At 38.0% G+C, this 27,144-nt stretch overlaps 1 protein-coding gene across 1 annotated transcript; it reads right to left on the bottom strand.

The window, feature by feature from the left end:
* Positions 1 to 1,657: 1,657 nt before the first annotated feature.
* Positions 1,658 to 26,204, bottom strand: SMARCA5 (SWI/SNF related, matrix associated, actin dependent regulator of chromatin, subfamily a, member 5). Its single transcript, XM_067297774.1, has 24 exons — positions 26,067 to 26,204; positions 23,901 to 23,975; positions 20,876 to 21,042; positions 20,074 to 20,174; positions 19,250 to 19,350; positions 17,116 to 17,295; positions 15,805 to 15,960; positions 15,572 to 15,703; positions 13,529 to 13,597; positions 12,949 to 13,058; positions 12,445 to 12,671; positions 11,581 to 11,702; positions 11,345 to 11,497; positions 9,983 to 10,115; positions 9,082 to 9,230; positions 8,757 to 8,876; positions 8,407 to 8,517; positions 7,685 to 7,798; positions 7,356 to 7,478; positions 5,922 to 6,054; positions 4,738 to 4,856; positions 3,578 to 3,790; positions 3,008 to 3,118; positions 1,658 to 1,958 (listed from the first exon to the last, which is right to left on the bottom strand). The coding sequence occupies exons 1-24, from the start codon at positions 26,187 to 26,189 to the stop codon at positions 1,893 to 1,895; spliced, it is 3,108 nt and encodes a 1,035-aa protein (XP_067153875.1). The 5' UTR covers positions 26,190 to 26,204; the 3' UTR covers positions 1,658 to 1,892.
* Positions 26,205 to 27,144: the final 940 nt, after the last annotated feature.

The raw sequence follows: 27,144 nt of genomic DNA, 5'->3' as shown, positions 1-27,144 counted from the left end.
TAAACATATATAAAAATCAATAAACTTGTATTTTTATATATATATATATATATATATATAAAATAGCATCTCAAAATGGGCAAATACTTCTAAAAGGTAGCATATTTTGTCAGTTGTCATGCCTTTTTCTGGAAGTGGACAACTTAACTGTACCATTTATACACCAAAAATTTTGATTTGTTTTACTTCTATCTGAGGAGTTTATGTTACTAGTAGAACACAATTTGGGAAGTTAGTGTTTGTTTAGTTCATTTTCCTGTCTTCATACTGGCACTTGAAAACTGGATACACAAATGAACTGCTGCTCAGCTACTTGTTTAATGCATCCTTCCTCTCCGCTTCCTCCAAAGAAGGCCTTTTCTGTGTAGGCTAGCTGTAAACTATCATGGCTTGTTTTGTTTTGTCTGGAGTTTTTTTTTGGGGGGTGGGGGGAGGGGGCAAAGAGGCATGCTTTTAAAAGAAGTCTTCAGTCTTCTTGCAGCATTTTTGTTTGAGGGACATTACATATAAGCTAAGTAGTATTTAGAATGATGTCTTCTTCTAAGGCTGCCAGGACATTACAGTATTTAGATTTTTGTGAATTGACTCTTAACTCTGCTGTACATAGTAAGTAAGTTCTTTTGACACTTTTAAGAGCAAAATATTGTTACTCAACCTGTTCTCATCTGATGTCTGCAAATTAGCTACCTGCAAATAGAAACTCACTTAATGTACTGGTAAGAATAGTACTGCTGTACATGAAATGTACAGCAGTAAATTCTTAGCTTTTTCCTAAATCTAGAGTTGCCAAAGTTCAAAAGAGTTCAAAAGCGGTGATTTGCTAGGGATTCATGCCTCCATGTTTACACAACACTGATGTCTTTTGATTAGTGTTCTTGAAAGAGCCAAAATTGAGTAAAACAATCCTCATCTCGAGACTTTGTTCTCCCCCTGTGAATTCCAAAATTATGCTAAATTAGGTGATGATGGCACTGGGGAATACAGAATTTAGTTGTAGTGATAATGTGCCAAAGACATGAACAGGAAAGCGCAGCACAAGAAACAGTCCTGAGTGGTACCGTTTGACTAGCTCAGTTGAACAGTGTGGCCTGGCTGTAAGATTACAATACAGAATCTAGCACAGCTTAGCTTCAGCATCTCTTTTTTCACAGAAATCAAGATCATCTCTGTGTTTACCACAGCTGTTTGTAAGAAGGGGTTGTTATATATACACTGTTTTGTGTCCTGACTTGCTGCTGTTTGCCAATAAAAACAGTGCTACCATTCTTAGGGCAGTCCAATTCAGTACAAACTTAGTGTTACTTACCTTTCTGCTAGCACATGTTGTAAGCAGAAAAATGATGTTTTCATTTTGTTCCAAATAACATGTTGATCAGATGTTCTTGAGGCGGTAAATACCTGTCTTTTCCCGTAATGCCTCAGGACACAGCATGTTTGTGCAGTAAAATAAAGTTCAGTAAAGTAAAAGTCAAAGCCACAGAATTTCCAAAAAATTGGGTTTGATTGGGGGTGGGGAAGTGGGAGGGGGTGACTTATATCAAGAAAAACACTTAAATTATTCTATTGATCATAATGGAAAAACAGTGTTCACTTAGGTAAAAATGGTTTGGGGTGACGAAAGAAGTGGAAACATTTACAAAAAAAGTCAAGTGAAGCCTTATTAATAAATGAAGCCTATTTATTACTTCAAGTGTTAATGGTAAAAAAAATTCAGCACAGCTGTTGCATTTAAAAAAGTGAAACTACATTAAGTACTATGTTTCTAGTTCAGTAAACAGATGAACCCGATGTCCTTTAATGACATAATAGTTGAGCATTATACAGTACATCTTATGAAGACCCGTAAATTAAAGAACTACTTTTTAAATTTAGTGATTACAAAAATTCTGCATTCACAGCTTTAGCTTCTTTTTTCTTCCACGACCATCAGGAGTACCATCCATTTTACGCTTCTGTGCCTGTAAGGTAAGGTTTTAAGTAAGTTACTGTGGCAGAAAAAAGATGGTAAGCAATGCGGTTCAAGTCAAAACAGATGGTGATGGTGTACCCTGACGGTTTAAAATGTGATAAATTGGAAATACTGTAATATGGTAAATATGCACATCCCACTCAGTATCAGTATAACAGTTCTACTGTATTCTTCCCATTCTGGAAGAGTAGGATTTCATAGAGAAAAAATGTATAGAAGCAAGTCAGGATGTAATAAAGCTTCCTATTTATGGAATGGTATTTCTAAACACCTGTTTAAGTAGTCTGTGAACAGCTGTAAGAAACTTATTAATCCACTACTGTAACTTTCCTGATTTATGCACATCTGCAAAGTAAGTTGTCATTCTGTGGTTTTGGTAGAACCACTACTCTAGGCAAGAAACTGGGTAGAACAGGCTATTTCATTTACAAAACAGGTCCACATATTTAGGAAAACATTAAATGTATTCAGGAAAAAGAGTAGTCTCAAGCTTATGTGCTCATTTTCCTAATTACAGACTCAGCTCATTTCATGACCATTTCCCCCATACCATGAAAGTGATGGCAGACAACATGGGAACACTTGTAACAAGAGACCTACAGTAACATTCTCAAAGTGGAATGAACAGTCCACATAGCCTGCATAAAATACTTCAGGGAGAAATAGTTTCTTTAGGGGGAAAATTTAATCAAAAGGTCAAGTAAACCTCAGGTGTATTTTATCATGGTAAAGTCACACAGCCTGCCAACTTAGTGATCAAAAACATAACATGCTTATCTGTTCCAAAGTACGTGAGCTACAATTTACAACCTGAACTCATTTTCCTTTCTCATTTTCCATCCCTAACTGCACTAGCTGACTCACAGTGCAGACCTCAAGCCGCTCCTAACTCTGCCCTGTAAGATTTTTCTTTTTTTTTCTTCCTTTTTTTTTTTTCCTTTTGCAAATAACTTCACGCATTGCTTTTCCTAGACAATTACTAGGAAAGCAGCTTGTCTTAAATGAGCTTTAACACAGAAATGCCTTCTTAAATCTTACCGATGAGGGTTTTGGTCCACGTTTCTTCTTTTCTGCCTTTTCCTTTTCTTCCAATTCCATGTTTTCTCTTTCAATCAGGGTAATTAAAGTATTGCATCTTCTCTGCAGCTCCTAAATTGCACAACACATTCAATAGATTAGGCAGCTGCTTAATGTAAAAATCATCATATTAGAACACTAGAAATGTCTATAATAAGTTTTTGTATTTCATCATGCAAAAACTTGACAGAGTGAAATACCAATGAATGCCACAAATGTTTCATGGTAGTTACTGGCTGGCTTAACAGGAATGGATTTGATTGATTGCAAATGCTTGCTTTTCAAAACAGATGCTGGTTTTGAAGAACAGTACCTTGGAATTTAAATTTCTTCTCCTGTAAGACTTTGTAGATTACTGTATTTGTCATTTGTTACATTTGTGGAAAAGTCTCTATAAATTTAATGTATTGTACACATGCACATGTGTACATAGGCAAAAGCTACTTAATAAACCTGCTGTATAACCGCATTGGCCTGGGGGGAGAACTCATAGGCATTCATGAACAAAGACCAAAACAGATTAATACATACCATTGCAGTTCTAGACTTGAGAAACCAGTCAAATCTGAACTGCGGAGAGTTTCGGATACACTGTCTTAATTCATCATACACATTTTCTTTATCAAATCCTAGCTTGTGAAGCATACAGATTAGAAAGCGATCCTCCTCTTCAGTGTAGTTCTTCCCTTTATTAGTACCATATGATATTCTTAACTGGTGGAAAGGGGCTTTGTATCTGCCAATCTAAACAAAACAAATAAGATGATACAAAACTAAGACATAATTTAGAATTAGCCTGGAACTGTTTTAGATGAAAGCAATACACCAGATTAAGGCAGACAGGTGAACAGTATCGAGTTAGATAATTAGACCTTTATTAGACCTCCGGTGCTAGGTCACCACATTTAAGGAACAGTAGGTTCAAGATTCGAATTTATCAATATTCTGAATAACTGCAGATTTGAATCCTGACACTACATTTGAAAATAGTTGAGATCTGCTGGCCTTCAAATGGTAATAATGCTTCTCTTTAACATACTGAAAGCTCAGGAATGGTCAAAATCAGAGCTGGATTAACATGGTGCATGAGACTGTGTAGCTCATGGCTCAGCTGCATTTTGGTAATCGAGCCAGACACTCTGTTCTTCCTCTGGCCTCCTTAGGAGGAAAACTAGTCAAACCTGAAGTGGGGAAAAAATTCTGATATTTTTGTCTTAATTTATTACAAATCTATTCATTATCAAACCCTACCTGGTTAAGCATACAGATCAGAAAGAAAGACTCCTTTGCTGGGTAAAGTACTGCAAGTTTATCATTTTCAGTTCTGGGGGTTACAAAAAACAAATTCTGCTTCTCTGAAAACCATGTAGTTATTGGGAATTTGTTATATGCCACTATGAACTGTTCAACCCCTGGTAAAGACAACTATTAAAAACAACAGCTCATCTTTACGTACGGCTTAATCTATCAGCCAAAATAGGAATTTTTAACTTGGATGTTTACAGTTAAATTCAAGAGTAGAAACCGCAAAGGACAGCCATCGTATAGAATGGAAACTGCTGAGGAAGAATACATTAGAGAGGCAAATACCATGCTCACCTTGCCCTCCTAATGAAGAGTATTTACTAGTAACACTGGATCTCACTTCAGTGGCACAGGGAAATAAAGAAAGCAAGAAACACAGCAAATACCTTTGTATCAAGTGCTTTTTTTATGCTGATCCGTCTCTGAATTCTGGCTTCTCCTCGTTCTATCTGAGCCATGATCTTTTCTATATCTTGGAGTTCATTGCATCTTTCCCAGAACACAGCTAAGAAAAGAGCTGCTGGTTAGTTTCTTATTGAACAGATTAAAAATTAGGGTTTTTTTACCCTAAAAATGTTAGATGTTACTTCCTTTTATCAGAAATTACTGCTGTACCAAAATAGGCATGCCTTCATATACTAAGGAATCTTCACTTGCTGAAATCATGTGTTGCAGTATTACCAAAACTATTTTGAATAGATTACGATATAGAAGTCCTCATTTTTAAATCAGGCCAGATGCAGCCCAGAGGTACAGGCCAGAAAAGTTTTCGTTAGTTTATCTCCTTCTCAAAGAAAAAGCTTTTTAAAATGGAAACTGCTATAACAGCAATACTTTATTACAGGAGGAACAGGGAGGGTAACTATAAGTGGCCAAAGACCACAGCAAGTGTCTAAAAGACAATTATTAGGTGTGTATACAAGGTTTTTCAAGAGTTGGTCACATCTGTAAGCAGCTGTATACCCTTAAAATTTTGGCCCCAAGACCTTGCAGCTGCTGCACCCAGCAGTGGAAGATACCTCTCAAAGACATCGGAGCTAAGTAGCCAAGTGATCTTAGGCTGCAAAAAACAAGGGTGACTATATTCATTTGCAAAATATCTTTTGACTCTATTCACTTGCAGCATCCCATTCTTTAACAAAGGGATAGTAAAGGTGTAAAGATTTAAGGAAACTACTGTTTGGCTAATGGGAAGAGAAATCTCCCCACCTACTAAGCATTTTTTTCTCAGCATTTTCTTTTGTAAAAAAATTACTAACAAATAATTGAAGACAGTTGTGTCTAATTAGAATGGATTTAGAATATCTAAAGGTGGACCAATACTAGCTTATATGCACATTTCAATACAGCTGTAACTGTGCAGGGGCTAAACATGCTAAAAGATACCTCCCATAATAATACCTCCTCATACCTCCCAAATCCATCAGTACAATCCCACCATGAATGTCTTAAAGCACCATATAAGAAAGTCTCAAAAATAACATGTGTAGCATGTGCACAGGCATTTCAAACTAGGAAAGATGGCATTACATACAGATTTGCAGAGTTGACCACTTAAAAAGAACATTACCTGAGTATTCAATGACTTCCTCGGGGGTTTTTCCTTCTACTTCTCGTGCTATATTTTCAATATCATCACGGCCCCACTTCTCATTAGCTTTGATGAACTGGTTAAAATCTCTCTTATTCCAGTTAGTGAATCCCTTTACAGCAATTAAAAGCAAACATTGCACAGAAGTTCACGATTTGTCTTCCTCCAAATTTGTTTCAATAAATTTCTTTAAAGTGTTTGTGTCTAACATTTCCATCATTCCAACAATATTAAACCTCTCTTTTTTCTGCAGTTTAATACTAGTAGGAAAAAAAACCCTGCTTTTATACTACAGTCACTGGAGTCTCTCCCTCTAAATATTGCATAATGATTAGCACTGGGTCCCTACTCTGCTCCACTAGTTAGCTAACTAACTACTACTTTCAGTTAACAGTCTTTATTTCATGAATTAACCCCCTCCTACCAGTATTCTCTGAAAAAGAACATAGGCTCTTTTTTTTTTAAAAAAGGAGGAAAAAAAAACCCCAAAACCTCAAGAGAAGCAAGTGCTCTCAATTTTTTTTTTCCTCCCCTGCCCCAGTCAGAGAGGACCACCAAGTACCTGGCAGGTACTATCAGCCTTCTGCATTTTTCCTGGTCAGTCTCCCTCAGAAGGTCTAAAGGTATCTTGTGATGCTAGTCACTAGAAAATGGAATAGCAGCGCTGAAGTTACCAGCTGCCAAAATAGGTTAATTTCATATTGGCAACAATTTATTTGACTGTACTGTTCTTAATAGGGAACGGTTCCTGTGCATTACTATTCAAACAAGAGACCTCACCCTATAATCCTCCACAAAAAAAAAAAAAAAAAAATTGAAAACAGAATATCCTAGCAAGGAGTTACAGAAATCAACCTAATTTAAATAAGTTAGGTAGCATTTACATTTAAACATGTACCTATTCAGTTTATATCCTCTTCAAGACATGGACATATTATTCATTTGCAGTCACTATTTGGGAAAACCGACTCTGCCATATTCAGGTTGTTACAGAGTGTGATCAATTGGCAGAGGCTACGCTTTTAAGTAATGTGGAAAGTAGCACATCAGCTCTGCAGCTAGTCTGCAAGGTCCCGCAACTGAGAAAAGATGTCAGTGTCTATAGTCAGTGCAAACTTGGGAATCCAGACTCTGGAAGGTGGGACAGTCCTCACTCACTAGGCTTAAAAATATGCAGGATGTAGATCAGATTCAGTAGCATCTACACACACTAGTTTGGTGGGCGTCCTGCAAAGGCATCTAGGCCCATGACAAACCTAATGCTAAATTTCTCTCAATCTCAGTATGAACCAAAATTTGCAACCACATTAAACACGGCATTTGTGACTCAATGACTAAAGAATATTCCTGTAACATTGTAAAAGACAAAGCAAGCTGAAGATGATTTCAATTTCACTAAAGGACTGACCATACCTGGGTTAGAAGCTTCTCTTTTTCCTCTAATTCCTCATCATTAAGAGGTTCAGCCTCGTCAATCTTAAGCTGCTCTTCCTTTTGTGTTTGGGCTGCATTTGGTAGATCAGGATTACGAGGTACCTGAAAGGTTTTAGATTATGTAAAATTTGACAAATAAAACAAATGCTAGTTGTAGCATCTCTATTAATAAAACCTAATCATTTGTTCAGAGTAACGTAATTTTTTTTCCATTCAAATCAGTGTGCAAGACAGGGCAAGTACATACTCCCTTACCATTAAATGTTGCAACAAAATGCACTGGCACAATGAGTGAATTCTTCTATTACCTTGTAACCAATTGTTTTTCTGTAGTAAAGAATCTCTTTTTCCAATAGTTCAAACAGGCGTGGAGGGAAGAACTGAAAGTCCTGTACATTTGGCTGTTTTGGAGGCCGTGGTGCCTGAAATGTATAAAGTTTGCAGTTGACTCCCTTTCATGCCCAGAATCTGCTTGCTTGTAATAAATGAATGAGTTCAATTTGTGAGAGGCAAAAGCTTTAATTTTACAAAAACCGCACTGTCCTTACTAAAACAGTCAACACTAGAACACCAGGCAAGCGACTGAACTACAACCATCAAGACCTACTTTAGAAGTAAAGGAGAGAGGGTCATTTAGGGCGAGGAGGCTGGGGAGAGAAAGTCACACATGCATCCCCTTGAACAAAGTTCAGGTGTCGGAATAACAATAAGGAAACTCCATAGGTAAGGAAAATCCTCCACTGCTGCTGCTTAAGCAAAAACAAAATGTAAAAACAAAATAAAAAACACCCTGGTCCTACCATCCTATGTTCTTACATTACCTGAATAAAGTTTCATTCTGCTCTTAATTTTACCTCACAGAAGTTCATCTTAAGCCCTTTGGATCTTTCTGAATTTCAGTTCCTCAAGTGCCTCCCCCATTTATAAAAGTGAATAGAGTATTTTTTATGAATTAACAGCAATTTCTTGCTTTCAGCTGTAACCATTTCTCATGTATATTTGAAAGATTTACCTTAATTAGTCAACTCACCTTGGGTGCCTTTGGCTCACTGACTCGAAGAGCCTCTCTGAAGTATGCATCCACAGCATAATTGGCTTTTCTTTCTCGTTTAGGTGGTTCAATCCACTCTGTAAATGCCATCTACAAAAAACAACCCCCCCATCCCCCAAGAAATATTAAGACTAAGTCTTACGAAATCTTCATACCAGCTGAGTTTTATAAAAAATTAGGCCTAGAGCTACTTTATATTTAAAAGCTGTAATTAAACTTACAAACTATTTTTGTATGTTACACTGTACTTTAACAAATACATGTTTTAAGTAAAATATGGTTCAATCTTACAAACCAGCTCTTTCCTCTAAAACAAATTTAAACGTTACCTTCTGTTTTTCTCTGTAGTCTTCCCCTTCAAAATTATACACACTGGACTCTGTATCCATTGTGAAATTTCTGAGTGAGCTTTCACCCATCTTTGAGAGTTTTTCATTCATTTCTGCAGTCTGGGGGGGAGGGAGGGGAACAGTAACAATTTTGAAAGGTACTGCATTATAAAATTGCTGTTATAACAATTAAAAAAACAAAGGTGTTTGTCCAATATGAAACTCCTTAACAGCAAAACCCACAGTCCTCCACCTTACATTGACGTTATGGGCTAGGGAGATACTATGTTACTTTTTGTTTTTTCTTTTTTAAACTTTCTCTCACCTTCTTTGCACCTCTTTCCAAAATGTGATCAATATCTTCATCTGTAATCTCACTCTCCTTTGATGCAAACACATGCGTTGCTCCATGTCTGATCATTTGCAGCATTTCATCCTTCCCAAGTTTATTCAGGTTTTGATCCACCAGTCTTCCTGAAGATAAAAGCATTGGAGAGCAACTTACTAAAGAATTTACATTGCTGAAGGAACAAAATAAGTTTTTCTCTTCCCCTGATATTTCCAAGTTAAATCTATATCCTTTTCTGTTGGTAAAGGAAATTCACCCTACTCAGAAGGCACAGGAACCATTTCTACCAAAAAAAAAAAAAATTGGCAGCAAAATCTAGCCAAGGATTGCATACACCTGTTTAATTATACAGTAATTGTGTCCAATGAACAGCATTTTGGATGTGAGGCTTTCTATATGAGCTTTATGTTACAGGGTATGTTTCAACAACTTCAGGACCAAACATTCTTGTTAACATGTCACTATTTCTGGAAAAGTATTACATTTTAAAGTTACTGATTCCATCTAAATGAACCAGGAGGGTTACATTGTCATCACTTCTCTCCATCTATTATTAAAAAACAGAAAAAAGGCATTTCTTTCTCCATTTCAGAGTTGAAGTTGAGCACTCCTTAAAAAAATGTTATGACTAGACCCACTTGTACATATGTATCACTAGAGAAGTAATCAAAAAGTTAATGAAAGAAACCTATCCTTTTTGAAAAATAAATTTCCAGGTGGATCAGGACTTTGCAATCTATCTACAGAATATCACTGGGGCAAAAGCAAAATTCCCATTAACTCTTAACTAGATGATTTCTCCATAGTTTACAAGTTGTGAAAAAAGAAAAGAAACACATTATATATACAAACAGAAAAACTGCCTTCATCTGCTTGCCTTGCTGAATGACTATGGAATCCAGCCGGAGCTTCATTTCTGCACGTTCCACTATTCTTTCTTCCACTGTATTGTCTGTGATAAATCTGAACACTCTGACAGTTTTGGTTTGGCCAATTCTGTGTGCTCGATCCTAGGCAAAAACCACATAACACAAAAATTAATGCTTGCTTTCCAGCACATACAAATAATTAGTCTTCAATTTTTGTCAGGTTCAACACACCGATGTGTGAAACAGAATAGCATAAGCTAGCTAAGTCTTTACAGAAATCTAGTTAACATGACTACCCAAGACAGCCCGTTCTTATTTGCTTTTCAAGTTTTTTTTTTCCCCAAATAACATTAACAATGAGTATCGCTCTAGATGTTAAACCTAAAAATAGTGGGTGGTGGTGATTTTTTTCTTAACTCAGGTATCACATGGGGAGAAGACTGGGTGCTTCTGGCCTTATCTGACCTCCTGTAAAATAGAAGTATTTAAGCAATTATCTCTCTACTGACCAAAAGCTATCATTCTCAAAATCCTTCAGTCTTGCTACAAATATTGCAAGAAACGTACCATGCATCACCTCATCTAAGTGGAAAATGATTAACCACTGTGAGAATTAGTATTCTGAACATACACGTTTAGTGGTAACTGGAACTATCTGGCTTTAGCTTCCAGTCCCTGGTTCCATCATTCTTTTGAATCAATTTTAGCCAGAACACTTGAGAACCTGCAGCTTAACTGAAATGATTAAAAAAGAAATTTGCAAGATTTGTCACTGAAAGGCCTCAGATGCCAATAAATACTGGCAGTTTTAAAATGACACTTTCTTATGTGGTCAGTAGTGTTCTTGACATGTTCCAGGGTCAGAGATGCATGCAAATCTACTGCAAAAAAAATAATGATGACTGCTAAAAGGAGCTCATTCACTTATCACCACCTTAAAAGCAGTTTCTGAGAAGTTTAGTCCAGATTTTGTCTCTTTTCCAAGTGTCAGTGAAGACAGTGTACATGCATTCACCTCCACAAAGAAGTAAAGCTTTATACTTTTGGGATAAATACATATTGTGCTAGGGTTTGTTTTAAAAAACAAAAAAAAGGTTACTTTAATGAAACACTGCTAACAGTACTATAGCATATACCACAGCATTTCCCCCTGCTGAAACCATTTTATAGCCCACATGTGACTAAGTGTTCCTCAAAGTGAAAGCTGCACCGGACCTGAAAAATCAGTCTTACAAATACTACTCCTGCACTAAAACAGGAACAGTATCAACTCAGTGTGGAAATACTGCATTATGTCACACATACATTTACAGGAAAGCTGTGTGAGAAAGCAAAGAAAAAAAGGACAATGTTTCCATCTGAATTCTTACCATAGCCTGAAGATCTACTTGTGGATTCCAGTCTGAATCATACAGAATTACAACATCAGCAGTAGCCAAATTGATTCCAAGACCTCCAGCCCGTGTACTCAACATGAACACAAACTTTGAGCTACCAGGTTCATTATATGCATTAATAGAAGCCTATATAAATAAAAAGAACATGTCAGTTGAACCAAACCTTTTATGAATACTATTTTTACTTAAATACTTAAAATTTTAAATACCTGTCTCTCATCATGAGGCGTTTGTCCATCCAGCCTACAATATTCATAATTTCGCCACATACAATAATCTTCCAAGATGTCTAAGACTCTGGTCATCTGACTGAAGATTAAGACTCTTGAACCTTTTGGGGGTAAAAAGCTTTTATGTTTTCACCAAAACTTAAGACTTACCGAACTCTATGAATTTGCCTAATCAAAAAAGGAGGGAGGGCAGTTGCACTGCTCAACAAGAGCAGTTATAAATAAAAGGACTAACTTAAATAACATAATGCTGATAACTTTTCAGGAATACATACATAGAACAACAAATGTAGAAAAACTGTGGTATTTTTATTGACCAAGCATTAGAATGCGAAAGAACTTCAAATGTTTCTATGAATAACAGAATCACATCTATAATGCAGGGCTGCAGATGCTGCTACCAAGTACTGTAATGAATACCCAATATTTCATATATAGGCATTTCCATATTCTTTAAATATAATTTATACTTATTGTGCAAAGGAAATTTTCTTGGGAAAACTGGGAAAATTTCTTGGGAAAAAAGTGGCACAGGAGAAGAAATTTCTCTTCCAAATATAAAAATATCAAAGAGTATAAAGAGCAAAGTTTTTAAGCATTTGTGCTGGAATTAGCATATCTAGAAATAAAGTTGTTCTTAAAGTCAATTTACTTATCTGTCAAGAACATTCAAAAATGTAAATGTAAAATAACTTATGCAAATACACACAACTACTTCGACCTACATGAGGGATTTAACTACAAGACAGAATATCACAAAGCTTCTGCTTCCCTTTACATACTCCTAGTTTTGATGTTTAATCATTAAACTAAACAAGTCTCAAAAGAAAAAGTGAAGTATACCTTGTTCTTTCAACTTTGGTAGTAATTTGTCCAATACTACCATTTTGCCACTGTTGGTGACCAAATGCATATCTGTTGTGTAAGGTGGACCAGGTTCTGCTCCATCAAAGAGATATGGATGATTGCAACATTTTCGCAGTTGCATAAGGATATTCAACAGTCTCATTTTGTCCAGCTTCCCAGCAGAATTCAATATATCTATATCCTTCATTAAGATTCGTGTATACCTATATCAAAGAAAAAACCCTCTGTAACTGTGTAACAAAGTTGTCCTTCCCTTAAATAATAAAGCATGGTCAAAAGTGTATCCCCTCTCATTTCATAAGCTAATTCTCACTGATGTATAGTTTTGTCATGATAAAAGTGTTACAAGGATATACCTCACGAGTTGGGAGGAATTTAGCATGTCAGAAGGAATTAAATTAAGTTCTACACAAAAACCAAGTCTCAAGCAGCACGTTCCTTCTGAGCTTTAAGCACAGCACAGTCAAATATATGAATTACCATTCTCGTTGCATTTTGCTGAGACCCACATAAATTTTAACTTCCTTCTTTGGAGGCAAGCTTTTCTCTACATCAGCTTTAATGCGACGTAAAAGGAATGGTCGTAGCACCTGAAAGAAATTGCATCATTAAATGTATTTTGGAAACTGAAATATTAAAGATGTCAATAGACAGAAGCAGTGCAGATATTCTCTCTTCTAGATGCTCAAACTCCAAAGCTATCACCTGATCCAGAACATCTGAAAAAGCAGTCAGTATACACAGATTATTACACAAGGGAAAAAACATGAGGTGTCTTTGGAAGACTCAAAGATTAGGCCTTTTTTTTTTTTCTGCTTCACTGAAATCTCCAAGGTTTCTTCATAGCATTATTTTTAATGTAAGCATTTGAGAACCTTAAAAACCCAAACTATTGACCCTCCCTCTCCCCAAAAGACATTTCCTTTTCAAGAAATGAATCTTATGAGCTTCTCCAACCTATTCTGAAAACTTACTATAGTTTTTGAAATAGTATCAGACAAATTACTTTGAAACTAACTTAGATAAACATAACATTTACACACCAAGCAGAAACACTTACCATATGGAGACGTTCCACCAACTTTTGATCCCCTAGACAGTTGTTTGTATCAAACCACGAATCAAAGTCCTGTATCAACAAAGTAATTCATATGTATGAAGTTCCCTTTCAAGGTACATTGCAATATCACTGCAATGATGAGTAGGAATAACTCAGTGATTCTGTTACACACTTAGTAAGTAAAGGCACAGATCACCCTTTCTGGTCTACCTCACTTTGCTTTCAACATGCAGTTCAGCAGTATCTCTTTATCTATTTCAGCCTACCATGAACCTTCCAGAAAAAAACAATTTACCATCATGCTTTTTTAAGATTTAAGCTGCTTTTGCTATAGAACAGCATGCCTCTATTCTCTTTCTAGAGTAAAACCAACAGCTTAGGGCTCACAGACATTAATCCATCTAACCCCCCTCTTCAAAAGATATTAAGAATACAAAAAAGAGGTGCTAGTTGCTCCTTAGAAAAATATGGAATAAGAGTCTGTGGCCACTATTAGTTAGTGGAAATTTAAATAATACATGCTTGTCACCTGTCAGAACTGTTACCAAATTTCGTGACCTAGTTTCCTTAATTCTTAAAATTACCCACACTAATATATTATTGATAATCATACTTCTTTAGGTGAAGCTTTCAAAGCCTTTCAAATAGATCACCTGTTTGTTCTCCTTGATGTCATCCTTAGTTTTATTTACTTATTCCTAATTATTCTTAGAGCAAGATTCCTGTTGCTTATTACTATTTTGTTCCTATCCAGTGCAGGTTTACACATTCAGTATTCTATAAAGAAGTGCTGGTCTACATGAAAAGATGCACAAAACCAGTAGAAATTCAGCTGTACCCAGAGTTAGATTAGCTTGCAGTACCATATTTTTCACATCAGAAATTTTAACACTTTAAACACATCAGCACCTGAGCAAACAAAATTACAATGGTGCAGAAAAATGTCCACAGCCAGACCCCAGTTTAGGAGTTTAAGTTGGCTAAATTACGTTCATTGTCATGCTTAGTTTCTGGGAAGCAGGACTATGGCTTCAGAGTGCAAGTTCTGGAACACCACAGTCAAACCAGTGATGAGGGAAAGACAAAACAAAACAAAAAGCCAGACAAATTATCTTCGGAATAAACATAATGTTTCATAACTTTTAAGTTTTTCTGGTTTGGGTTTGTTTGGTTTTTTAGCAGTCATCCTTATGGAAAATCTATGGTGCTACCTTTAAAAGATTATACCTTAACAAAACAAAACAAAACAGCAAAACAAAAAAAAAAACCCAAGCCTATCCTTTTCTCTTGAAAAAAAATAGGATTCATTGACTATCAGTCCATTAGACAAATTCCTGTTGGAAGCTGCATACCAGTACAGCATTTGATGAAAAATAAAAAGGAAAAGGTAAAATTTTGGCAGAATATATCACAAGAGTTCCCTTCCCACAGATTTTACACTCTCAAATCCCAATTCATCAAAACAGTTAAGCACATGCTTGAAAACAGGCACAGAAATAAGTATCTTCCTGATTCATTACTGTGATGCACTTCTCAGCAGATACACGGGTTCTACAGCTTAGGGAAGTCTATTGCTGATTAAATAATATCTCCCAGGAAACCAGTCTTGAATAAACAATAAAGCAACTTATATAAAAGAACCAAGTTAGTTGTTTTAGCCATCACAGTGTTTAATCCTATTTTGAAAGGCAGCAGAGATCACCTTCACATTGTGACTGGTAATACCTCTCACATCCGCTAAGCTTACAATTCAAAAATGACCATGCAGAGAAAATGAGCTTACCTACTACACTCGACAACATTACAAACATTTACTGACTGTCAGTCTGTCATTATCAGAAACTGATACTTTTGCATTTCTCTGAAATCCTTTATCTTACCTACCAAGACATCAAGAAGAGATCTGATTAATGATAGTAACAAGGTGACAGCAACCTGATACGCAAAGCATAATTCTCAGAACTATATATATTCAGGTCTATTTTCAAATTCTGGAAAACCATCAAAGTTCACTTAGTTTGATTAGCAGAAATTATGACTTACTTCAGATGAGTTAAACACATCTGGCAAAAGAAAGTTAAGAAGTGCCCAGAGTTCGTGTAAGTTGTTCTGAAGTGGAGTTCCAGTCAACAGCAACCGATTTGTAGTCTTGAATTCCCTCACAATTTCTGATAACTGAAGGAGAATGAGACAAGCAGATATAACAATGTTACCTGATTCCCCACACACCTGCCTAACGACCCACACAAATATATGTCAGTGAAAGCATAAATTACCTTTGATTTTTCATTTTTAATCCTGTGGGCTTCATCTATAACTAGATATCTCCAGTTAAACTTTTTGAATACTGATTTCTCTTTGATTAGCATTTCATATGATGTTACGCAGACATCCCATTCTCCTGGCAGCAACACATCTCGGACAAAGGCAGCCTAGACGGCAAAACGACAGTTGTTCGTTATTGAGGATTTGTCAAAACTAAGACAAAAAGAACACATTAGTGATGTCAAAATTTTAAAACAACGTTGCTGCTAATTTTGAAAATAAAGATAAGATTAATTATAGACTTGATATAACATATGACTATTCTAAGACTTCAGAACTTTGTCAGTGCCGAAGCTGCTAAAACCCTTGCGGCAGAGCAGAGAAGGGATTTCAGCTCTAAATTCTGGTTTTGTAAACTGCAGATGACTATACACGCGAGTTTTTGAATAGCTGAACTATAAGATCAAAAACTTCAGAAAAAGCCCTCAAAAATTTCAATTTGAGTTCCAGTTTAGAGCATTGTAGTTTTTGAATATGAAAAATAATCCCAAACACAGCTTCACTTAGTCAATTAAACATTTTCTAGAATGTTGACAACCAGGGATTAAAAGAGGATCCAGTAACTGGTAAGAATCCAAATTACAGAGAAGTATATATGTTAAGAGCTTAACTCATATCAGCAAGAAATATACTGAAGAAAGAATAAGAACTTTTGGATTCTGAAAAGGTGCACTAAGATTATCGCAGGATATCAGATCTGGATCAACGATTTCCAAAATTATTTAAAATCTTCATCAATGTTTTTGTTACATAACTTCCAACCCAAGAAACTCTGAAAATAAAGCTAGGTGCCCTTAGAATAAGAAAACCCTACTCCTTCCACAAATAAATGAATTAACTCCAGCTGACAATTCTATAGATGCACCACCATATTCCAACGCAGTATTTTTTAAAACAGAAGTTTCCTTTGATGTGCTAAAAAAAGAGAGAATGATTCAAACAAAAGTCTGTATGTGCTTGAAAAATATTTTCTCTTATAATTGACAAAATTCAAGCAGAATAAGATCCATCTGAGCACCACTTTTTCCATCCCAAACCCCCTAGACATTACAACTGTAAAGTGATGAGGCAACAGCTGGACAAGATACATATGAATTCTGAGCTCGTTATATTTGAAGTAGGTAGCACTTGTAGGTCTTAAATGTTTAACCACTACAAATCCAAGTAATGTCCTTCCCTGTGAATGGAAGATAGGGACAGCAAGATCGTGTGCTGGACTGATCAGGTATGAACACAGGAAAAATAACCACGTCAAAACTTACTCTCTGGTCTTTGTCACCAATCAAACAAACTGCTCGAAGTGTAGGTACCCATCTCTTAAATTCATTCATCCAGTTATGTAGAGTGGATTTAGGAACTAACACCATGTGAGGACCAGGAATATTTCTGTAGTGTTTCATATACCCAAGAAGCGAAATTGTTTGCAGTGTCTTCCCAAGACCCTGTGGGAGAGATTAACATGTCAAAAGAAATTTCTGAGGAAACACCTGTGATCTCTGAGAATTTGACAAAAGACAGAGCAGCCTGAACAAATGAAACTAAGATATACTAAAGACAGTGCTACTCACAGAAGGCATCAAAACTTTAACTAGAAGAAACTCATACTGCCTCTCATGTTAAAAAAAAAAAGAAAAAAAAAAAGGAGAGACTAACATTTTCAAACCTGTGATCATAAAGTTAGAACTTTGCCTAGAACTTTGCCTAGAACTTCAAATAAGACACATTTTCAGAAGGGCAAGAAAACTTTACGTTGTAAAATTGTTCTTTGTCAAATAGGGTGTATTCAGATTATTTATTTAGAGACCAATAAAACATTAAAAACTAAGTATGCATTCTCTTAAACTTGAAGTAAAGCAAATAATTTAAGAATCCTGTAAGAAGACTTTTATAAGCCACCATGATTTCAGTTCTTGTGAGAAAAAAGGCAAACACGAGCTAATGTAAAGAGCTGCATATGTGAAATAGGAAAGCAACCATTGAGCTTCTTTAGAAGCACTTTTTAAAAGTGCTCTATTCATTATTCAGCAGAAATATTAAAGATTTTGTATCTTCTGCATATAATTTTATTACAACAAAACTGAGGAAGACAAGCATAAACTGGATCATTTATATCATTTCAAAATTTCAGAAGGATTATGACTCAAATAAGCAGGATTCAAAAAAGACCCTAACTGAAAGTTATTTTAGCTTCCAGAATTCAATTCTGTTTTCAAAATGAGCACATTTCACCTGGTGTAAGATGTAGAAAAATTGTTTACAGGCTGTGCAAAAAGCGTTGAACAAGACCATGAACATTTAAAAATAAATCCACAAATATTTAATAGTAATATTTAAATTCCTCAACACAAGATGCATTCTGGAATACAACAAATCCAATTATTTATAAAATTTCCTAAACTACTTGGTTAAAATAAGCCTGCTCCATTTACAGCTGTATTCAGCAAAAAAAATCCTGTATGCATAAGTATGTATGCTGAAGAAAATCCTTGAACTATGCTAAACTGAATTAAACTCAAACTAAATTAAACATGTTAAATAAACAACAACTTAAAATCAGTTGTCTCTAATTTAGCTTGAAGACATTTTATGGCACAGAAAAGCAAATGCCAGTAAGGTATGAGAAACAGAATATACTGAAATATAATCAGATCTTTGTTCTTCCGTATCAGCTCCTTATAAAAATCAGATGCAGCTAAAATCACTTTACAGAAAAAAAAATATATCTGCCTCTCAAACTACTACAATTTTTCTTCACCCCTCATCTTTCAGGGAAAAAGAATAAAAACAGAAGCAAAAGAGGCTATGGCCAGCGCTGACTGAAATGGCCATGGCCATGGTATAAAAGACCTTTTAACATGGCTCTCTAGCTACATCTATTTTAACATCGTTTTTCCCAGAAAATTTCCCACTGTTGCACTTCTTGCTGCTGAGAACATCAATCCATACAGGACACTTCTATCCCGCCATCTGCATTTCACCCTAACCACAATAGGAAGTTTTCCCACATCTGTTGCTCTTTTCACACATGATGCCCTCTTCACAAAGGGGAGCTTCAGAATATCATAACAAAATAACTGCAACTTAAAGAAAAAGAAAAAAAGGATGTATCATCCTGCAGAACAACATTTTTATCCCAGAATTGTATTTTCCTAAAGGTTGAGAGAATCTGTTTTCATATGCCTACTTCTTAAGCTGCCTACACAGCTTATTTAAATTAACAGAAAAATGTGACGTATGCTGTTTTAACATTATTGATTTAAAACATACTAGAAAAATAAAATATGGCAAATTATATACTGCGTTTTGTACTATTAAAAAGAATACTTAGCTGAACTAAAATTGTACTGCATCACTTGTGTTCACATTCTCACAACAGAAGCATGGGCTCAGGCATACCATTTCATCTGCTAGGATTCCATTGATGCCATTTTCATACAAAGAGATGAGCCAGTTCAGTCCTCGGACCTGATAATCACGCAGCTTTCCCCATTTAACATCTGAAAGACATGAAAGAATAGACTAAAAAATTTGTAAAAGACTTACCAAAGAATTTTACCATCCCTTGACTACTAATTGAGACCGATTATTTAAGCTACAGAACAGCATCAAGCAATAAATTTCAGGTAGCAAATTCCAAAGGACAAAGAAGAGATCAAAGACAGTAACATGTAAATTTTGTTTTTATAAGCATGAGAAGCAAGAGCTAACACTGCTTCAACAGCATGGGTTTGTGCAAGACCCCAAGATATGTGGAAATTCTTATTTTATAAACTCCCCCAAATCAGAACATACTAGAATATTAAAATAATAGGATATTAAATTCCCTATTAAATAGATTAAAAGCTGTTGTGTACTTTAAATTGTACCAGAAGATAGGCTACATATGGAAAAATTGTAAGATAGCCAACTTAAAAACAGTTTTGAATCCAGATACAGCTGAACTAGGAAAGAGCTGCAGCTAGCTTTTTCCTAGCAACTAAGGTATGTCAACTAGGTTTCTAAAGGACAAGACTCACTACACCATCTTCCTAGCCTGAAAACAAGCAGCCCCTTGCCAATGTATTTTGTCCAACTAGGTTGCCGCTGGTTATCTTCCTTTCCCCTTTCCCCCCCCAAATCAACTCATCTCCCATGAAAGGGTGCAAATAAACTCAATTTTAAACTACACAGGTTTAAAGGAAAGGAACTTTCAGGGGAAAAAAAGAAAAGAGGAGACATACATGATGGAGACTCTTCAAATCGAGTGCATACATTAGTTGCCTTGGAGCTTTCTGTTAACAGCTCCTCATCTTCTTCCTGTTCTGTTCTACGATGCCGGTAGCTTTAAAAAAAAAAAAAAAAAGTAAGTTTCTGGCTAACCTGAAAAGACACTAAACTGTTCCAAAATCAAATCTAATAGCATTGTGATACGGACCACAAACACCCAAAGGAGCTTCTTGCAAGTTTTTTCAAATGAACTGCTTCACTACAATGCTGCTTTCTAATTTTTAAGAGCCACTAGCTTCTTAACAATAAACTGACTATTACATTCCAGCTGAGATTATTAGCAGCCTCAAATACTAGAGTGTTTAGCTGCAAGACAGATTAAGACACTGTACTTCCAGAGCTCCAGAACATCTGCCAAAAGCTAGAGAGATACTGTAGTCATACCAGCTGCAATGAAGGCAATCCAAATTTCTCTATTTCTGATTTTCAAGCTGCCTGTAAGACACACTACACTGATGCTCTCCACAAAGTCTTGCGACTTATAGCCATGAAGGCTCTACTTTTCTGCCCCCGCTCTTCTTCATGCTGGAATACTTCTAACCAGGACAGTACTTCACCACCAACACCAAATTATTAGAACTCTTAGAATTCTTAAACAACCCTCAACTTATAGGTGGGAAGTTAAAAAGAAAAAAATATATACAGTGTAATACACACAGCAAAATAGAACAAAATGCTAGCAAGCTTAACTTACGTTCCTAAAGTACAATAAAACCCATAATTACAGTACAAACCGGCCTACATATCATCACTTACTCGCCAACTGACAGTAAATTCTGTTTCTCGTCCTTCTTTATTCGTGGACGTCCTGGTTTCATTTTCAAAGGTGAAGTTGGAGTTTTCTGAGCAGCAGGCTGAATGAAATGAGCAAACAGCTCAGTCTGCTTCAACAGATACTCAAATCTGTTTGCTCTGTCTGTTTGCTGTTGACAAAGAAAATCGAGTGGAACAAGTGCGAGACACTGCAATATGCATTCAGTTTGTAAAAAACTAGCAAATGCTTTCAAACAATTTAGGTTCATATTTCTTCAAATGCATAGCTACAATAACAAAAGAGCAAGACAACTGCATCAACAATGCAACCACTGCTGACATGTTCAATGTTCTTCCACTCACTGAAAGCTAACCTTTACCACACAATAAAATCAAAGTTGCAAGCCAGACCTGCCTAAGACTGAAATCTGGCTTTAGCACAAAGACTGTACAGGTGTCACTGGACAAGGCAGCAGAGTTAATTTAAAAGTCTTCTCCCACCAAAAATGATGGCCCCACTCCCAGAAATTTACTCCCCACCCAGTATGCACATGATTCTTCAATGAACTCATTCATCTCACCAACTTGGCAACACCTATTTTCTCTTCTACTGCATTAGTTTCCTGCTTGCTTGCATCCCCTGCTTGCTTAGTGAGATAAACCACCTCACTGAGGTGTCAGATAAGCCAAAGAGCTAGCATAAAGGGGAGGCAGGAGAAGAGAGAGAGCAGAAGAGCCCATAGCTAGAAGCCAGAGCACCTATTTCAGCACCAGAGCTATTAGATATGCTCAGCCTAACTTGTCAGACTGCACCCTTTGATATGAGACGCTGTTTCTGCTGTGCAAAAAAGATTATAGGAGACAATATTAATATCTAAAAGGTTCAGTTCCTTTAAGACAGGTTCCACTTGGAATCAACACATCTTCCCATGGCCACTTCAACTATCCTGAGTTTATGGAGACTTTAGAAGAGACAATTGAGACAGAAAACAGCTCCAAGTTTAACAGCAACCACTCTGACATTCTGCCAGCTGCCACAACATAACCTGGTATTTAGCAACCTGCATAGTTAACAGGAAGTCAGCTTTCTCAGTAAAAAGGAACATATATTCTAGACTGCTGCAAGACCAATGGCAACTCAGTCAATATTCTCCTCCTTTAAGTAAGCAGATCCTGCTCTATGTAGAAGGCAGAAAGACAGTGGAGTGAGAAGAAGGAGAGCAAGAAAGAGAAAGCCAGGTGCTTTATATACACAAGGAAATCCTGTACACACCACAGATGAGCCAGACTCCAATTATGGTTTAAGCTTGGTTGTCACAGCTACAAAATCCACATCCACTGAACTACAGTTCCTATCTATCCTTCAGATTTTTTTAATTTACTTTATAACAGTTTCTGAGGAAGAAACTAGGTAAGGTCTTACTTTATTATTCAAATTGCTGATCCTTATTTTTAAGTACTTGTTTCACTGGCTGTGCAAAATAGAAGCATAAGAGATATAAACTGCATTACAGAAGTTTTCTGGTTCTAAAATTTTAGTTACAAACCTTCTGTAAGTTTCGGCACTGCACACACACACAACAGCCCATTTGTACTGTGTTTAAGGATATTCCTTTAAGAGATTAACAAACGCTAGCTACATCTTTTAGATAGCAAAAAACAATCTTTCTCATAGCTCTGCTTGTCTAGAGACTAGAGGAGATGACTGCAAGTTCGCTTTCTTCACAGTTTGCCAGGAAAGAAATTGGAAAGAGAAGACTAAGTAACTTTCAGTGGCAATAAGAAGAAATGTAGGTAGCAACAAACTGACAAGAATCAGTTTCACCTTCCTCTGAAGAAATTCTGCATACAGTCACAGACACCGGAATTACAAACTGGAAGGAGAGAAAATAGGAAGGAACAGAAAATGTGACGAGATGGTGAGAAGTGGATGACTCTGTCCTCTAAATTCAAGATATCCTAACAACTACAAATAAGGAAAAACAGCAAGTTGTCTCCTGTCCAACCAGTGAAGCACAAAATTACCCATCTTCAAACTTGAGGAATCTAACCAGAGTGTCACAAAGAATGAATTAAATTTCAAAAAAGCTAACAAAATCCCTTTCACTCTAAATAAAGTAAAAGTGTAGAAAAGGTGGACAAGGCTTACAATCAACACTTGTCCCAAACAGCAAACCTTTCTCAGCTTCTTGTGAATTTTGAAAGCACTAAGTTTAAGAGCTTCCGCTTTTATTTACTTAGACCTGTAAACTATACTGTTTAAAAGAACCTGCCTATTTTGAAATCTTCCTACTAAAGTATATTTCACTTGAGAATTAATGTAAGAATTTGCAGAATCTATTTAAAGCCTTATACTAAACTTTTTATTTCTCCCTTGTCCCTCCCAGTAAAAAAACATACATTTTTTCCTGTAAAGGACTACTATTCCTGCAGTTCAAAGACAAGTTCTGAGTTATTTTCCTGTATTTGACAGTGATACAAAAAGGCCCAAGACTTCAACTGATTCCGTATGTTAAGAAAGTAAGGCTGTAGCCAGTTAGGATAGACCCTCTCCCAGATGATCTTTCAATTTCTGACCGAGAAAGTGAATATTCAACTCTTCATAAGCCTCCTTATCTCCAGGATGGACTATTTTACAGACAACTCCAAAAGCAACAGCACAATTCTTATTATGTTTTTTCTCTGAAGATGTCTGAACACTTCCCATTATCCCATTCTTCCTAAATCTAGAGTGCTGCAAAACTGCTAGGACTGTACTTACTAGAACCAGCAAAACACATTCACAGTTATACCAACATATCGCTGCAATAGAAATGGAGAAGCAAGAGAGGAACAGAGAACAAAACGCTAAAAAGGAAAAGAGATTTCTTTTTCTTTGACTTTTTTGGTTTCAAATTACTTAAATGTTTTTGAAGGACTAGACAAAGGCCTATAAATCCAGTTAATAAGTTTCAAAAGAGCCAAACACTAAATTTTAACCAACTGTGTAAGTACTAGATAGCTGTATGCATTTCCAAAAGTTACATACCATTTTCTCTTCATATGTAGGATCTGCTTCCTGGATTTCTTTTTGTTTTCCTGGTGATGCATCATCGAATGATTCCTGAAGGGAAAAAGATTTAGAAATAACTTATTTTCTGAACAACAGAAGATACCCATGTAAAGGCAAATAAGCTGGTGACAAATTACTATCTATCCACATTGGATAGCACATCCATCTTCTATTTCTTTGGTATAGCCACATTTCTATTAATTACTGTAAAATTAACTGGGTCATGGATCAGTGATCCCTCCCACAAAAGGAGGAACAGAACTAGCTCTCCATAATCCAATTTATCTCCATCATTGTAGCATCACATGAACATAAACAAGAGAGCCAGCTGTGGTCCAGGAGCTCAGCATGCCACTTCCAGGGTGCTGAGCCAAAGCCCTCCTGGAGTTCCCTCTGGAAAGCACTGTGAAAGAACTACCTCTGGTCCTGAAGCAACAGCTGTTTCCAGTTTTTTCCTTTTTCCAAATGACCCCAATACCTCATCACTCTGCACCAAGTGAACAACTCTATATAAGGAGCTTGAATTACAGTTTTGACCTGGAAGCAGGGCAGCATGTTAGAGAAGCTGTATTTTTTCCCCTATTTTGTTTACTAAATCAAGTAATTCTTCTTGCCACCAACAGTACCACTGATAATAGAAAAACAAGTTTCAGGGTTTGTTTTTTGACAGTCCTTCCTCATCCTTTTTCCAGCCCACTCCTTGGCACACTGCCTTCAACTACCCTTTCGGGCCATGATTTTTTTTTTTGTCCTTCTCTCCTTTTTTTTTTTTTCACAAGTTAACTCTTTCCCCATCATCTCCCACATTTAATTTCACCTTCTCCTGTTCTTATTACCAAAAACAATGGGACAATCTTTCACTGCTCAACCAGGACAAGACAGAACTTTACAAAATAGTTCTTGAAAGGGTGAAAGGAAGAAATGAATGAGATGCCTACAAAGTCATTATTAAACATCTGTTTAGTTGAGCCAACTGACAATTCAGCTAAATTCAGTTCAGAACAAAGAAACAATATGAAACAAAGGGAAGCAAAACATGGGCTGCTCGTGGGGGCGTGTCACCTCACAAAACGCTAGCAGGTATGTACGCACGTGAAAATACGAGAACCTTAACATAAACATCTCATTTGCCAGTCAAAAGATAAAGAACTCAACATAAAAAGTTACAGCTAAAGATCTTTCACACTCTTTCACAAATTTTCTTACTCATCCCCCGATGTATTTGTTTAATACCCATCTTACACCGAGCACAAGGAGAACAAATTTGTTTGAACTCCTCCACAAAATTCATGTGTCTCCTGAAATGCTTAACATGTGAAACACAATAAAAACACATGAAAAGCAGTAACAAGCCATTTGACCTCTTCGATGCGCGATAAAGGCAACAAAAACTTCCAATTTAGCTGAACAGTGAGAAAAACGATCTCTTAGCTGATTAGGGCTATTAAGAAGCCATTTAAACTGAAACTTCAGTTTATGCGAGGCAACCCCTTCCTCAGGTAAAAAGGGATCAACTTTGCAAATACAGAAAGGACCCTTACGCACGAAAGCATCAAAAGCGTGGGTTTCACAGCTTTCGCACACTAAGCCTAGCCTAAATTGCCTTATTTCTGCAGGTTCAAGCAGGACTTGTTACCCAGAGTGCTTCAGCTACTTGCTCATCTCGAAAATACGGCATTTGCAAATTTATTTAAATGAAGTAGGCTGGACCGTACAGCATGACTCAGAGTACAAAACACCCAGCGCTAAAAGCAGGACCAACCAGTTTCCTCATATCATTAAAGAAACAATGCTGCGATAAAATTAGCATCTCCAATCGTTCAAAAACCCCTTGAAATTTCTGGAAATAAGCACCTCTTGCCAAAAAACCAAAAACGAAACCAAGGCCAAACCCCGCAGCCGCCAGCAGCCCCCCTGCACGAATTCAGAGCAACTCCGGAGCACGGGGAAAAGCGGCGCTTCCCCGGGTATTAACTTGCTCGCGCTTCCCAGCGCGGAGGCGGGAAGAACCGAACCAGCCCGGCCCGGCCCGGCCGCGCTCGCACGGGCGAGTAACAGCCGCGCTCGCGCCGCGCCGGCCCCATTGTCCGCGCCCCACGCGGCCTCATAGCGGGCACCCGCCGCCGGCGGGCAGCGCCTGACCTCCATCTCGGCGTCGGCCCCGGCCGCCGGGGCGGCCGCCGCGGCCTCGCTGCTGTTGGCGCCCGGCGGCAGCGCGGGCGGCTCGTCCGGCGGCGGCGGCCCCTGCTGCTGCCCGGCCGACATGATGCCGCCCGCAGACAAAGCTCCGCCGGGACCCGGCCCGCTAGGGAGGCGGGCGGCGGCGCGGCCGCCCGAGGCTGGCGCGGGGGCGCGGGCGGGGGGCGGCGGGGGCGCGCGCGGGGCCCGGTGCGCGTCCGCGGCCGAGGCCCGTCAGCGCTGCCGCCGGCTCGCTCGGCGGGCGCCCACCAACCAGGAACCGAGCCGGCTCCCCGCTCTCGCGAGAGCCGCGCGGCGAGCGTGGGGCGCGGGGCGGGGCGGCACCGGAGCGAGCGCGCGTGCGCCCTCTGCGCGAGCCCCACCCCCGCGCGCTGCTGATTGGAGGCGCCGCTCCGGCCTCATGGCGCGTGGGGGAAACGGGACGCTTTGTGGCGTCACTGCCGCCTTGTTCTCCTCCGCCCGGGCCGGGGGCGGGGACTGCCGAGCCCGCGCGCGGCCTGACGTCACGCGCCGGTAACGGCCGGCGGGTGATCGTTTCACCCGCACAGCCCGGGGGGGGGGAATAGCGCTGCTGTAGCGATTTCTGCCGTTTGTCCCAGAGGAAGAGGGGCGGAGAAGCACTAATACACGCTGAAGCCCCGTCCCCGCCTACAAGGGAGTCTAAACTTTATGCTTCGTCCGCGATACTTCTAGTACAGGAAACAAAACCTGAAGTGTTTAAAGCCGGAGTGGTGCACGCATGATATCTGTGCTTGTGGACTCTCCCCAGTGCCTGTGGCCAGCTGCTCACACTTGCTGAGAACCACGGCAGCCACACTGCTGCTTGTACCTGTGGTGGCTAGTTCAAGCTGTGACTTTTTTTTTAGTACAAAAAGAAAGCGTTATGTTACTTCCAGAGTGTTTGGAAATTATATTAGAGGTAATATTTCTTCCTGCTACATTGCTCGAGTTGCAGCCTAGGTTCCTCTCTATACAGCTTCAAACACCTTGTCTGTTGCTTGAATTAAAGTCAGCTAACATC

The sequence above is a fragment of the Apteryx mantelli genome, chromosome 5 (assembly GCF_036417845.1).
Source record: "Apteryx mantelli isolate bAptMan1 chromosome 5, bAptMan1.hap1, whole genome shotgun sequence".
Classification (NCBI taxonomy): Eukaryota; Metazoa; Chordata; class Aves; order Apterygiformes; family Apterygidae; genus Apteryx; species Apteryx mantelli.
The sequence above is the reverse complement of the archived record's forward strand: the minus strand, read 5'-3'. Positions and strand labels throughout refer to the sequence as shown.